The sequence below is a fragment of the Numenius arquata genome, chromosome 1, assembly GCF_964106895.1.
Source record: "Numenius arquata chromosome 1, bNumArq3.hap1.1, whole genome shotgun sequence".
In the NCBI taxonomy this organism is placed as follows: domain Eukaryota; kingdom Metazoa; phylum Chordata; class Aves; order Charadriiformes; family Scolopacidae; genus Numenius; species Numenius arquata.
The window spans coordinates 118,355,485-118,370,784 of NC_133576.1; the positions used below are offsets into that span (position 1 = coordinate 118,355,485).

Below are 15,300 nucleotides of genomic sequence, written 5' to 3' on the forward strand. Positions count from 1 at the left end.
TTTGTAACTGAAATTAGAAAAAAATGAAACCTTATGTTGTGGGGAAAGGTGGGGAGTGAACTTCAATGGGCAATTGTTTAATAGTTCTTTGTTGTTTCTGTTGTTGTTTTTGGAAAACAAGATAAAAGACAACCCCAGAAATAGCCTGATATAATAAAAAAGAAAGCTTGGGAACTGGAGCTATATAATTGCAGCCGAACATAATTGTTTCTGCTTCCTTATCTGTATTTGCAGGGGGGAAATGGTTCATTCATGGTCTTTGCCTGAAACTCTAAGTAAGGATAGCAAAAGGCTGAAAGTAATTAAATATGCCTGTGGAAGGAATGGGAAGCAGTCCTGCAGCAGCCTGACCTTGAGCAGAACTCAAGCAAGTGACACTGGAAACTATAGCTGCAAATACCCAACAAGTCCAGCAAAAAAGAAGAAGGAATCTACAGTCTATGTATTTATTAATGGTAAGATTACATTTTTTGATGCTTCTTGGTACTTGCACTTCAATACAGCCAAATGGATAAATAAAGCAGTTCAGCTGTGGTTAAATACAAGGTTTTGAATGATATTTTCAGGCTTGCAAAATGTCATGATAATTTACCAAGTAATGTATAAAATCTGCTTTCTCAGAGCTTGCAAATACAAATGCTAGTGTTTTATCTGTTAGGAAAAAAAAAAAAAGAAGTAAGAAAAAGACCCAATCCAACCAGTCTGAGATAGAACTCCACATGGAAGTAGACTAGAAGTGATTCTGTGAAATGAGTATCAGAGAAATCATATCTAACAGAATCGGATGATGACTGATGCAAACCGTATATCTGGTACAATGTCCACTTTAACCTGTCTGTGTAAGATTATAGATTTCTAGGCAGCTGAAGGATGCCAAAGCTGTCTATCCAGATCACTGAATTATCTTATGCTGTAGTAAAATTACTGTCTGTGTGTTAATTAACAAAAATGTACTCTGTATCCCACACGACACAGACTGTAAGAACCTGGAATAAATGGAATCAAACTAAACACAGAATTGTGTTCAGAAAACAAGTATTGTGTAACGTATGGGAAATGCTGGAATTAGGTCAGTTAGGCTATAACAGAAATTGCTTTCTGAACCTGTTTTCTTCCAGGATATTAATCAGACACTTTTCTAAACAGTTGGATTCAACAGACACAATAATAAAAGAAGAAATTATAAACACTTGAGGGATTTAATTGAATTTTATATTTTTTTCTTGACTTTTACAGAATAAAATTAATAGATTACTGTAAGATATCAAGATTCACAGATTTTGAAAGCCCATATTACAGAGAATGTGCAACTGGAAGTTTTCCAAATTATGTGTCTGCTGCTTCTAACGAGTTCACATCAGAGTGAATTAGCCTTTGTTTTCATTTTGTGACACAAAGAGTGGGACTGGTGCTGTGAAAAGCAGAATAAAGTGGACCTCTCGCTACAGTGATACAAAACAATATGGTTCTCCCCCATTATTGTGTGTTGTTTTTTTGAGAATTATTGAATAATTTGTGCTGTTCATCCTACTTTCCTTAAACTGAAATATACCACAGAGTGTTTTTCTCACCCAGCTGCTTTCATGTAATTCACTGGATATCCAACTACAGACACATCCATGGAAGCATAACCAAAGTAGGTTATTCATTTAGTGACCAACATTTCCTGCTGCCTAGGAAAACTTACAATTTTCTTGGATGACTTTTGCAAGTTTCCCATCATGGGACCTTCTCGGACTTCCCACCTTGGATGTCATCTCTATCTGAGATCTACCCACAATCCTCTCCATTCACCACATGAGAAGAGCAAGGATGGCTGTGACTCTGACAGAGAACCTCTCTGCTAGACCCATTTTATGATATAAGATCTTCATTTACCTTCTCTTGGTCTCTTTACTGTTTGTAGTGTAAATTTTTCTGGATCCTGTAATTTTACAAATGGAAGACACAACCAGTCTTTCTAACTCTTTACTGCTTTCCAAATTGTGTAGCTTGCTTCCATCTGAAAGAGATCCTCAATTAGATGTATGTGAACCAAGGTTGTAACGCACATGGTGATGTAAGAGAAACATATCATTGAAGAAATAGTTTTTGTACAGTCGTGTTGTCCCCCTCCCGTCAATAATCCATCAAGGAAGACTGCCCAAGTGTCTTGGCTGCTTTGATTTTTCAAGGACATTCAGCCATTAAATGTTGACGTTGTTGTTGAAGGTAGGATTAGATTACCTTTCTCCTCCTACCTTATTTGCCAAAAACCTGTACAATGTTTAAGGGACAAACTTGTATCAAGATCGCACCTCTTTGGCATCTTAATTTTCTGAATTTGACAGTCCTTTTGATTGAAAACCAATTTATTTACATTTAGTTGTTGATTGTGTCCTAGTAAGCACATATGAGAGTTAGGGAAACTACTGAGAATGAGGGAGGCTGCAAAGTAACTGCTCATTTAATGTGTGTTGAAAGTGTCACTCTGCCCTAAGGTGGAGAAAGGTATACTAGTCCTCCAAAACTTCACAATTTCAGAAAGAAATGTTGGTTAGGTTGAAGAGAAATGAGATCCTGAGTACCAAAACTAACCCTTTCTGATCAGTGTAGTGTTAGCATTTGGGAAGAAAATACTTCAGGAATGTCTTAATATAAGTCATTGTTTCTGTGAACATTCAAGAAATTCAGTTATCTGGCTCTAGTGCAGGTGAGATGGGGATAACAAATCCTCTGTGAAGATTACCTTTCTTAAGTTCAGTTTTATTTTAAATGAATTTGTGGGTGCTTAGGAAATAAACATTCGTAAAATTTGGGTCCCTCCTAGTTTTGTATTGTTTCCTGTGGCAGGACGTTGTGTCAGTCCATTTCCCATATTAGCTCTATGTGGATCACCGAGGTGCCTGTTTCCCATGTCTTGCCATGCTGCAGATGAGAACAAATAGTTGCTATTTACAAACACAGAATCCAAATCAGGAAAGTTGATATTGTTTGTACAGGAAGTCATCACTTATTGTTTTTAAAATGTTATTCATTTCCGTAATTAGAGTGATACTGAATATGAACTAGATCTAAAAAAACCACCCAATAAACCCAGTAAGTCCTTTGGTTCAGTAATAAGTGTATGTTATGGCTGAAGATGGGCTCCTATAGACAAAAACAAGATGCAAGACGATGAGTAGGAGACTGCAAGTCCCATGTGCCCCAGGATGACCTGAAGTTTTTCTGAAGTGTTCTGGTGATCAAGAACAGGCAGGCTGGTGACATTTCTTTCAGGAGCTAGTCCTGACACCACCCTTCCTTCATCTGGAGAGGTCACTACTGAGTTGCACAGGGGAGTAAGTGCACGGTGTGTGCTGCAGCAGCTCTTGACCACACACAGCTCAGGAATTGAGATATCAAGCAAGGGAAATGAATTGTCTTAAGAGCCTTGGACTTTGCTCCAAGAAAGCTGATGGCTTGACTTCCACCACAAGCCATGAGAAAAATCTGAAGTGAAGCAAAACCTCTTTGCCAATTTCTCCACTGTCTTGGACCAAAAGCTGCTCTGATCTTTGTGTAGTTATGCAACTGCAGCCTAGTAGTAAATGGAAAGATTTGTAAAGAACACTCAGTGAGTACATTGGTGTGAGGCATGGGGAATTTTCTGCTTGAAAAGAGATAATTATGTAATAAAGACATTTAAGAAACACCAAATTATCAGCAGGCTGTTTTGAAACTTACGTAGCCTTTGCTGGGGACAGTGCTAATGGCTTTTATTTCTGCCTGTCTTTGTTTTGGTATCTCCAAGACATTCTTTTCCAGTTGCTGGAGCTCATTCACTTTCTTCAAAAGTGTGCAGTTCTTTTCATTCTCTCCTCTCATCCTCTCTTGCCTTTGATCAGTTGTTCCCATGGTATGACAGAGGAAAAGCACATAAGTTCAATTACATTGATATGAAAAAGTTAGATTTTTGCAAGAACCTAAGGTTTGATGCAAGTTGAAGTATTGCTACCTCCTGTGATGAAGACAGCTTTCAGCTATTAATACACAAAAGTAATGTCTTAATTCTGCTGCAATAGACAATTCTATAATCAAAGTTCCACTTGGTCAATGTTCTCCCTCTCCTTGTCTTTCTGTCTCTCCTTACACTCCTGTTGTGCATGTCTTCTGACCTCATGCTTCTTGCAAAATGAGACCTGCACTGGTACTTCAATCAAGCACCGTTCAAAATATTCTGTTTTAAAATCAGACCTCTAGGCTGAGTCAGTTGTCTATTCTCTTTCTATACTTAACAGATAGAAAAAAAGGACCTTCTGGTGTGTATTGCTCATCACTGACTTTACAAGGAATCTAGAGAACAAGCTTATATAGGTATCTTGCTTTGAGATGATTTAAGCCAGGTGAGAGCTGGATAATTAAAGGTGCAAGTCCTGAGAATACTTGTACTCACCAGTGCCTAGAATGTCAGACATGTCCGCTAGTTTTGGATATTTGGTTTGAGATATGTCTCAGCTTGGACAGTCCAAAATGAAGAGCTTTAGCATTAGTGAATGGTTGAAAATGTAAGCCTTTGAAGTGCCAAGACATCTGGGGCTTTGAGTGCATTTTCAAACTCTAGATTTGCACTCTGCAAGTGCTGAGCGTATGGCATCTCCTTGGGAGGTCCACTTGTTGACAGATAGTTGGATCCAGCCCCAGAACTGACATGGATTTAAGATTTAGCTTGAATGGATTGACTCCTTTAGTCATAGGACTCCTATAACCATAGTACCTAAAGGTACTATGTTGCAGAACAGGGAGGGCATCCAAAGAGTTCCCCAAAAAGATCTCTTAACATCAGAAGTGTCAAAGTCAAAATAGTTCAACAGGTGAAAAAAAGCAGTAAGACAAAGAACCCTGAAAGCTAACAGAAAGGGACATTTTCTTCTTTTTCCTTTTTCTTCCTTTTATTCAGAAATAATGTACTGACAGAAGAACCTGCTGAGGCCTGGGAAACTCTTCCTCCCCCGTGCCTTTTTTCTGTCTTTCCTTTTGGCACAGTTTTAACATATGAGCAGTACGGTTTTGGCTTACACTGTCAGAGTCAATAATATGATAGTGCTTCTGTTATGAAAAGGAAACTAGTTGAAATTAAACTATGCTGCAGCTGTATCAAGTATGCGGACACATTTTTAGTGTCTAATGAGGTTCCTGTTGCAAAACAGAGCCCTCTAGGACTTGCTGACGTCAATCACCTATAATTGCCATGCTTTTGTCATTGCATGTACATGGACTCACATCATAATACATTATGTTGAGCGGAGCATGTGTGGATGGTTTGGCAGCATCAAAAGTCATGCACTAAGGCCTCTGAGGTCCGTCTTCCTCACTAAGGCTTATAGCTCCTACTGAAACAGAAATACGTTTCCAAGATGAACCATCATGAGGGAGGGATACATCTGAAAGAGGGTTCTTAATGTCAATTAACCTTTTTAGAGATCGCTATCTGAACACAGTAATTGCTCTCGTGTGGATTTCCTGGCTAATGTGGGTAAGAATATTTTTCATTAAGAGTTTTAACTGTGTTTTATGTGTGTTATGGACCTACATCGATGTTAGCATAGTATAACTAGCCCCAAAGGAAAACAAACAAACCCTGCCTAAAAATCACTGCACAATTATGCTAGCAATGCTTTGTGTCTGAATGCTCTCCAGATAGAAACTATTCCCCTCCTTTTTATTTTTATTTTTGTCCTGGACTTCTATAATTATCAATTTATATCTCAACTCTTCCTTCAAGGTTTAGAAATCATTTGCATTTGAAGACTACTGTTTTACAGGCTAAGCAGAGGCAAGACTGGAAAAGCCTTTCTTGCTGATGTGTTGTGCTTCCAGACATACAAAATGGGATTTTTTTTATCTTAAGAAACATAGACACCTACATGTGAGCAGGCTGAATAGGTGCCTTTCCTAGGGTATGATTCATCTCATTGTAAAACAGATATCTAAAACAGGTCAGATGGGTCCCATGGCAGAATTCCCCCTTTCTCCCCAGTGACAACACTAACAGTTTGGCCACCTAGCTCAGTGATAAATGTCTATATTTTAGATGTGTAAGTAGATGAGAGCCACTCTTGGTGTGTAAGGTTATCCTCAAATTTCTTCTGAACAGCTCTACTGATTTAGCTGGGATAAATAAAGTTAGTTGGGGTGAGTCCCTACAACAGAAAAGGGAATTTGACGATTGGCCCATTTACTTTAGAGAAGTTGGCATGTCTGTACTTCAGTAAAGACTCTGGTCCTCTTCATGTGCATAAGGGAAAAAGTGTTATGCGAATCTGATGAAACTGTTTTGGCTCTTTTAGCATGAAAGAAATCTTAATGATGAGCCAAGTGTATGTAGGTATTTTGGTATAATTTCATAGGACAAACTTTCAGAGAATTCAAGGAGTTCAGACTTTCCTGTAGAGGCTTTTTTTTCTAGAAAATGTAAGTACTCTGACTTACATAGCTCAGATTATTAAAAACAAAACAAACCCAAGAACAGTAGCTGAAGCTTGTGGAAATAAAGAACCTCTCCATCTTTTCTGAATTTGGCATTTCAGTGTTGGCTAATTTAGTTGTTTTTGCAAACCCCATAAATAGCCTAGACAGGTTACTGATACCAGACATAATATTGCTTGTGTTAAGTCTCTTATCAAGTTTATATCTGGCTGCCAACCAGTTTAATAAAAAGCTGCTATTTATGTTCTTTAACAATATAGCGAGTGACCTTCATGGATTTTGTGATTTCATGAATGCTCTTTGTGGTTTCATGTTGATTGTAACGGAGAGATATTGTAAGGAACACAGTCAAACCAGCACACAGTCATTAATTCCAAGCACAATTTAAAAATACATTAAACTTAAAGTAACCTTTAGCACATGCAAATATTCTGGCTGTCCATCTTTCATTTTGCTACCTTTGCAGACAGGTCTGAAGCAAAAAAAAAACCCAAAAAACCAAACCAAACTCAAAAATCAGGGTCAACCCTCTTGGATCTTCCATTCCAAATCCCAATGGAGCTGAACGTGTAACTTGCACCTGGTCTTCAAGACAGGTCAATCCATGATATTTCTTTTATGTCTAGAGCTTTCTGAACATAAAAGCGAGTGAAACCAGCCCAGAAAATGCTGGCGTGAGGTTAAGTCATCCCAGATGCGCTGCCAGCCAGCTGCTCAGGGAAGGATGGCATTTACCCTGCCCTCAGGAAGGAATTGGGAGGAAACTTAGCAGAAGCCACTGGCAATAGGTAGGGCTATGATGGGAGGGAAAGAGGAAAAAAGAAGCAAGGAGTGCTATTATTTGGGGGATGGAAGAATTCCACATCATTGGCATACTCCGCCAGTATGGTATATCCTGCCCTGGTGCTGCTGTGTGTTCGGCTTTCCCCAATCTAGGCTGGTAGAGCCTACACCAGATTCTGGTCTTGAGACACCGAGAGTATCCCCTTATGGCCATTAAGACAGAAGGAGAATAAAATCAAAAAGGAATCAGGAAGAGCCTCCACACTCATTATGAAAACAAAACTGTGCTAGGAAACATGATGCGTATTTCTTTTAATCAAAAGCAGGAAGACATTTGGAGCACTTGGGGCCATTGATTGCCCTCTGGCCCATGGCGGAAGTCCCCGGTGATGTCAATGGGAGTTCTGCACGCGAACAGCGGGGGCATGGAGACGCCTTGGCGTACCACTGCAGGGAGTGTACCAAGAAAGGCTGTGATTGGGCTTTAAAGCCTACCGAGAGCAGCCAGGGCATTTGGTTGACTTTTATAGAGCACTTCATTGACTTCTCCAGGCGCGAACGTGGATTTCCATTGAAGAAGAATTAAAAAAAAGTCACGCGTGGTGTTTTGTGCTTGTTTCCTGTCCCTGCCTTCCAATGGGCAGGAATTCTGTGAGATCTGAGCTGCACAACCCCCACTGCCTCGGTATTGGCATCAGTCAGTGGTGACACTGTGTCTGCAGACAGCTCCGGTAGTCCCCAGAACAGCTCTTCCTCACACTTGTAATGATCTGGAGATTATGATACAGGAAACTACTTTGCAAAGCTTGCTGGTTTGGGGCAGGAGCTCTTCATTTTGTGACAAAGACAAACGTGTCTTTGGGGAGTAGTAAATCTGTTTGGCTGGTGATGTTAAGGGGCAGGTGACCTCTTCTGTGGCTGTAGATGCAGCCCCTGAAACAAAAAAGGTTCTTTTCACCGTGCTACAAACAGGTTCATTCTTGGTCTTTCCTTGAATCATACTGCAGAGGAAACGTTAGCCTAACAAGTCCTTAGGGTATTTTTTTTATTACATATGCATCCTCTATTACTCATAAGTTCCTCTTGCGATCTCGGTGGACATTTAACACCTATTATTAAATAAAGCATTGCGGCTTTTATTTCAGAAAGTTTGTGTAGCAGTTTCATTAAACCCCTTTAGGAAAACTTTTTCTGTATCCTGTGGTACATTTGAGATACTCTACCTTAGGATTCTCCCCAGCGTAAATTAGAGTAAAAATTGCTTCTCTTCTTGTTTGATGTCTCAAACAAAAATATTATTGCATATAATAAGAAAAGAAGATCCTGAGGGCACAATGCTTTATGACACTTGGAAGTGCAGAACATACTTTTGAAAGAGAAGCAAAAGTAATATATTTGAAGAACTACTAGAGTGAACATAGGTCAACATGCAGAAGTCAGGGACCAGAACACTTGAATGAAGTATTACAATTTGAGGTTTTATAAAGGGTCAATTCTTGGTAGCTTTTCTCATTTCTTATCCAAGAAAGATTTCCATTGTTATTTGTAAGATTTTTTGACCTAGTGAAAATAACAGGTTTTGCCTGAAAAAACATTGAAACTATAGATAAGCACGGAGTGAAGATCTGAATGGTCCACTTTAAGAGTTAAAAAACAAACCTTATGTGAATTTTGAGGTAATCTATCTGCGATGTGAATCAAATCGAGCCTTCAGATCTGAACACCTGCAAAGAAGATTTGGAGCCAGAGCCTGTGGCTTGAGCCCCTCTTTGTTAAGTGGTCCAAACAATAGCAGCAGCAGCAGCAATGTTCCCTGTTCCCAGCGCAAGCTATTTATGACAATGCCCTTTGTTAAAGGGATTGTTTGAGGGACGGTAAATTACTCTGCCAAGCTTTAGTTATTGAGTCAAACGAAATGAATGTTTTCCTGGCATTTTCATTTACCTTGTCACTTACAAAAGAGACATATAGGTATTGTGATAGTGGGAAGGAGAAGGATAATTAGCTCTCGCTAATCTGTATTCTCAGGGTTGAAAATATGGCTGGATAATCACAGTAGATTCTTTCTCCTGGTGAAGTCAACGTGAGGTTTTTTTCCATCAATTTCCTTGCAGAGAGCAGGAACGTGTCCTGTTTAGGGTCTTCCTGATAAGTGAGTTTTGGTCGCTTCCCATCTAATTATTTCTCCTGATGATAAAGAATAGAAATGCCCTGAAATAAGAAACACATCTCTCGGCAGTAGAGATGATGCTGTAATGGGAAAAATGTAGTTTAACTCTCCTGCATTTTAAGGGAGATACCAAGGTACTGCTATTGATATGGAGTGAGAAATATATTTTCAAATCTGCATTAATATTTTATTAAACTTGTTTAGGTAAAAGTAAACAGAAGAATGGTTTAGGGACCTTTTATTTCTTATGTCATGGACAGAGTTAGTCAGTTCTTTCAAGACTGTATGTACCATTACAATTTTCATACACTGTCTTAAGAGTTTCAATAGTAATGTTTTCTTTTTGTTCTCTTGCAGATACAGGTAATCCATTTGTAGAGATGCACAGTGATATACCTAAAATAATACACATGACCGTGGGAAGAGAAATGATCATTCCATGCAGAGTCACAGCACCAAACATTGCTGTTACTTTAAAAAAGGTACCTTAAGCCAAGCATGTTATGAAAGTGTTATTGTGGATGATGCTTTTTTTGCTTGTTTATTTACAACTATCGTAATGCTTTCAAAATATTTCAAAAATTTAGTTTTTCTTAAACAAGGTTTCTAGGTGTCAGTGTGTTTAGAAATATTTCAACCCTCAAGGCTTTGTCTCATACCCCACAGAAGGGCTTCATCAAATCTCTTAGGCTGGATGGGAGTTTTCTGAAGAAACTTAAACTTTTCATACAGTTTTATTACATTTTCAATGACAAAGGTTTCTTAAGCCCAGGAAGGAATTTCTTGTTAGGAGAAGAGATTTCCTCCCACCTCTTCCCCTGCCCTTCCTCCTCTTTCCTCTTCTCTTCTGTCCTCTGGAACAGCCGGTAAGTGCAGTCCCTGGAGACTTGCTAGGGCTGTACAAGGATCTAATCAAGCCTTTGCCCTAACTCACTCCCACCAGCGACTTTGCTGCTTCCTTTTCCATATAGTGCACTTATTGTCAGACGGGATAGCTTGTCTTTGTAGGGAAATGTGCAGAGTTTGAGATGGTGGGAGCAGTTTTAGAAAGTATAGACATTTTTCATGTTTTGGGGAAAACGTTTCTTTACTAGGTTCCTTGAGAGTTACATCAACAGCTAACTGACCTATTCTGTGGTAAAGTGCTTGGTATCAAGACAGAGAATGGTGTTTCTTTTTTTTTTTGAAATTCCTTTTTTGGCTTAATAATTAGGTGGAGGTACCAGTGATGCTTTGTTTCTAAATAAAGGGAGTTGTACACATAGTGGAATAAATGTTCATCATTGTTACACGGATAACAAATTTGTCTTTTTATACAATAACATGCAATTGCCAAACAATATCACTGCAAGATGCTTATCTTGATCAATACAAATTTTTGATTCCTCATTGACTATAGAGTTTTATACCAGCCACAAATTTATCTTGTGTTTTAACTTGACCTAGAAGTTTACAAATTCCATCCAGCGCTGCTTTGCTGATGCAGATAGTGATTTTTGACTCCTGTTTTCCACTTTTTAAATCACATGAAAGAAAGCAAAATGCAGATAAAAGAAAGTAATCTGACTTGGGATGTTACTGTATGTGTGAGTACACACACAGTTCTCCTGCAAGAAGTGCAACGGGGTGAATGATGCACAAGATTCTGTGGCTATAGAATCAAAAGTAGATGAGGCTTGGCTTTCCATAGAGTGGATGTTGTAAAGTGAGAACTTATTTGGGCACTATATTGTCGCATCTGAAATCTCAGCATATAAAATTCCTAACTGAGAAAATTCCTGTCAGGTTTCTCTCTTATTAAACAATATAAAAATATTTTTTTCTTCTTATTTGAAGACAATTGAGACATATCTACTCTATTTTTTTCATATCAACTTGCTTTTAGCTTGGGGTTGTGGTGTAAGATGCATCTTTACACCACCAAAACCAGCTGTAATTCTCTGGGAAGGAGAAAGAGGAGGTGGAGCCAAGTCTTGAAAGAAAGGATTGGTTGCTTACATGTTTTGCATTCCAGGAAAAATAAATGTGTTCCCTAACTCATCCCAGAATTTCCTGAAGTATGTAAGCTACAATGCATTACATCATGTCTTACTTTATTTATCATCCGTGACACCCATGTATGAAGATTCCAGCAAGTTTTTACTCACAGAGCAATTAAGAGATGTGTTAAATGCATTTCACAGCTGCAGGCAAACTACTTCTGGAGAGCTGGCAAAAGCTATTCTGTGTTTTCCATTTAGCAGTAAGGGAAGAAGTCAGTGTCCTCATAATGCAATCCAATGGAGCTTGAAGGAAAATCCCAGCATTAGAGTCATTAGATTTTGCATTCTATATTGCCAGGAAGTCAAAATATGGAATTTTTTTTGGTGGTCTCTCTATTCTGACAGGGCTCGTTGGGACAGTTGCATGAGCATTTTGCTCCAGCATTTTGCTCCTATGCAGTGTTACTTCTTATTTTCAGTGGACCAATGTGGGGAAGGTTTATTGCCTATCTTAAACCCTTCAAGTGATTATTTTTTTTTATTAAAACTGCATCTTTACCTTAGTCAATCTTTTTGAGATATTGTACTGCTCTGACTTCCAGGCTGAACATCTGTATAAATTGTATTCTATAGCATGGCAATCATTTGCAACATAGGAGGAATCTTAAAAAATCAAGCAGCTGATGAAACAGGAATCAGGAAATAGGGATGGAGCTTTCATTCCTCTTTCAAATTCAGCCTTCAGGTCCTGTTACAACCTATAATCACAACAGCTGATGGCCCCTTCTCTTCATCATATGAAGACCTGTGAAATCAATTGATAGTTTTGACCTAATGCTAATGCTTAATAGAGAGATATCCAGAGCCTCTGAAACCATCATTCCTATCAATATGATTCTGGCAGACTCATCCAAGACCCCTAAAATAAGATAAACCTTATTTCAACTAGGGTATGCACTTCTCTTGCCTCTTCATTTGCTCTTAACTTGCTAAACAGAGAAAGCATCACCTTTTGGTACAACAGTTTGATCTCTCTGTTTACTCTTCTTTTGGATTCTCTGTCATAAAGTCAACAGTGACATTTGCAGGAGTAGAAGTAAATAAGCTTCAGCATAAGGAATAAAAAGAGGGGAAAAAAAACCCTAGGATGTTGAGAGTCGCACACCTGGACAGTCTGAATTCTTACTGATGCCACCTCAGCCTTCCCAAATTGATGGAAGGGGAAACATGAAAGACAAGCATTTGAAACTCTAATGTGCATTTTTACTATACTTTCAGCTGGCTCTTTCCAATGCAATCTGCCTCTGGAGATGTGGAGAACCACAGGCTGGCTATATACTCTTGACCATATGTATATACCCAAAACCTTGTGGTAGTACTGTGTTAATGCCAGTGGGTACCAAAAAGATTCAGAGGTTGGTGCTGAGCAAAGGAGGCACAGCCTATACCAAAAGAAACTGGAATCTAGTTTGAAATAAAGTACAAAGAAGGTAAAAGGCCAAGACTGCACTGGGAGCCACAGCGATGTGGTTCATGCAGATAAGTATGTAGACAGTAAATTCCATGTTTACTGCAGCTGTCACAACAAATTGATTCTTTGAATGCCTCTGACTGTCTGCTGGTACCCATCTGTAAGCTATTATTTTAGCTGGATTTAACCTTTCTCTTCTGCTTCAGTAGAAATCTCACTGTTCCAGCGCTGTGTTTCTTCACAGGTTTTCTACTTCTGTCTGTGATGACCAAAGGCCAAGTTTTTTGGCAAAGCCCTGAACTACATTGGCCTTGCTCTGCATGGGGGATGAACCAAGTGACCTCTAGAGGTCCCTTCCAGCCTAAATTATTATGTGTTTCTGGGCTCCTCTGTCCTGTACCATCCATTTAGTGATCATCACAGTGATGATGCCATGTCTCTAGGTGGTGGCCTGAAAGCTGGTTTAGGGCAGAGCAAAGCAACTGTGCTTCTCTGAGAGCGGGAAACAGGTCGCCTGAACCAGGGGGGTTGGCAGAGGAAACCAGTGTGGAGGAGAGCTGGGTGAGAAACCAAAGCAAATAAGGAGAGAGGATAGAGCTGTGAAGGGCCATGAGGGTGAGCACCAGCCACTGCCCTTGGTCCCATCTGAGACAAAATCCTGGTACTTCCACCCTCTGAAAGGGACTTGTTGCAGTATCTTTTTTCCCCGACTTAGCCAGAGACCAGCTCTGTCACAGTGGTCTTTCGTTAGTCATAGACTTCAGTTTTCTAAAGTATTCCTTAGAGTGAACTAAAAATTTCAATTTATGCTTTTGTGTGTGAGCATGTGCAACTTTTTAGTCTCCAAACTGAAAAAAACCCTACGAAAAGATGTAGCTCTAGCTGTTCTTGAGGGGTGTCAGACGAGTACACTGTGCAGGTAAAGATTTGCCTCCAGGGCAGGTGAGCCTGTTGGATGTACAGACAACTGACCACATTTGGTGTTGCAAAACAGGGTCATATTTATGAGCGCTTTATTTCCAAGACCTGGACACTTTCTCGGTGTTTTGATTAGTTTCCTAGTCCTGGAGTAAGGCTAATACAAATTCAGTAATCCATCGATTAACTAATTAATGTGAAGTGAATGCATTCCCTGGGAAATGTCTGTCTAGGGAGGCTCTGAAGCTCTGACTTGACTCTTTCTTCATCGTTTATATATTCCTCCTATAGAGGAATACGCTCAGAAATAGTTTGGTTTTCACCAAAGCAGTAAGAGGATAAACCCAGTTGAAGCTTTTGAAAGCATAACCATGAACAAAAGCTTGAATATTTGTTTTATGTAGAACAGAAATGTCAACAGAACTCTTAGAGTCCAGGATATTGTTGAATGGTAGCCAGCAGGCTATAATGTAATGGGCTTTACTTGTGTGTGTAACACAGACTTCCCCTGTGACTTGCATGCTTATTATAGCATCTTATCAGCTGTTGTAAAGATAAGGAATTCTACCACAGCATTTTGTGCTCTGTAATTATTGTTCATTTGATTCATCATGCATTTCTGGTGGAGGAAATGGCATGAGATGAGCGGAGGTGATCCCAAGTGCAGCTTTTGGCATGTGTTGAGGGGCAGGCACTGTTGAGAGGGTTCTGTGTTTTGGAGAGACGCTGTGCCACGCAGGAAGGTGCTGGGCAGCCACACTTCCCCCAGCCTCGGGCAGCCACCCATGCTGGCTTTGGCTGTAGGAAGGAGAGGGCTGGCCAACATACAAGTCCTCTGCTCAAATAAAGGGGAAGAAAGAGATGAAGGGGTCATAGTGAGACTGGGTGCACAGGGAGAGGTGATGGGCTGCAAGGCTGACCCACAGGCCTTTGCTTAGGGCACTAACTCACTCAAACTCTGCTATGTGCGATCTTTAAATATATGTTATTTTTACCATAAAATCAGACTTTACAAAAGTAGAGTCACATCCAGGCTTTGTGCTCATGGCTGATCTCTGTGTTATCCAAATGGTGGCATTTATTCCATCGATAAGGTGTAACAAAAAAACATGATATGAAAATGAGCTCTTGTCTGAACATCAATGCCCATGTCATGCTTTGCCTTTTCAGGGTTTTCTTGATACCTTATTAAAAAGTGGCTTAAAACTCAAGGGATCCTAATGTAAAATATAATTTATACTGCTGACAAAGTGAACACTTGATCCCACGTGTCAATATTTTAGTCTTTATTAGATTTCAGGTCTTAAGTTTAAAAACACCTGATGGCTTTACACTAATTACTTGTTGGGTTGCCAACTTCTGAGGGATTTAGAAGTGCCAAAATTTTAAAATGTGCTGAATACTTTTTCTGTGGAAATGTGATGTATTTAGTGTTTCAAGATGTCTTTTCAAAATCTCTAGTCAATATGACTTTCCTCATTCAGTATGATCAGTAGTTCTTAATAAAATTGTCCAAGGAAGCATTGTGG

The 15,300-nt window shown here is 39.4% G+C and overlaps 1 protein-coding gene across 1 annotated transcript in view; it reads left to right on the forward strand.

The window, feature by feature from the left end:
* Positions 1-239: 239 nt before the first annotated feature.
* The window catches only part of FLT1 (fms related receptor tyrosine kinase 1), a 96,741-nt gene continuing 81,680 nt past the window's right edge, over positions 240-15,300 (forward strand). Inside the window, exons 1-2 of the mRNA XM_074147776.1 lie at positions 240-455; positions 9,758-9,882. Of these exons, the coding sequence (XP_074003877.1) occupies positions 242-455; positions 9,758-9,882 (339 nt within the window). The 5' untranslated portion in view covers positions 240-241. The remainder of the gene's footprint in view (positions 456-9,757; positions 9,883-15,300) is intronic.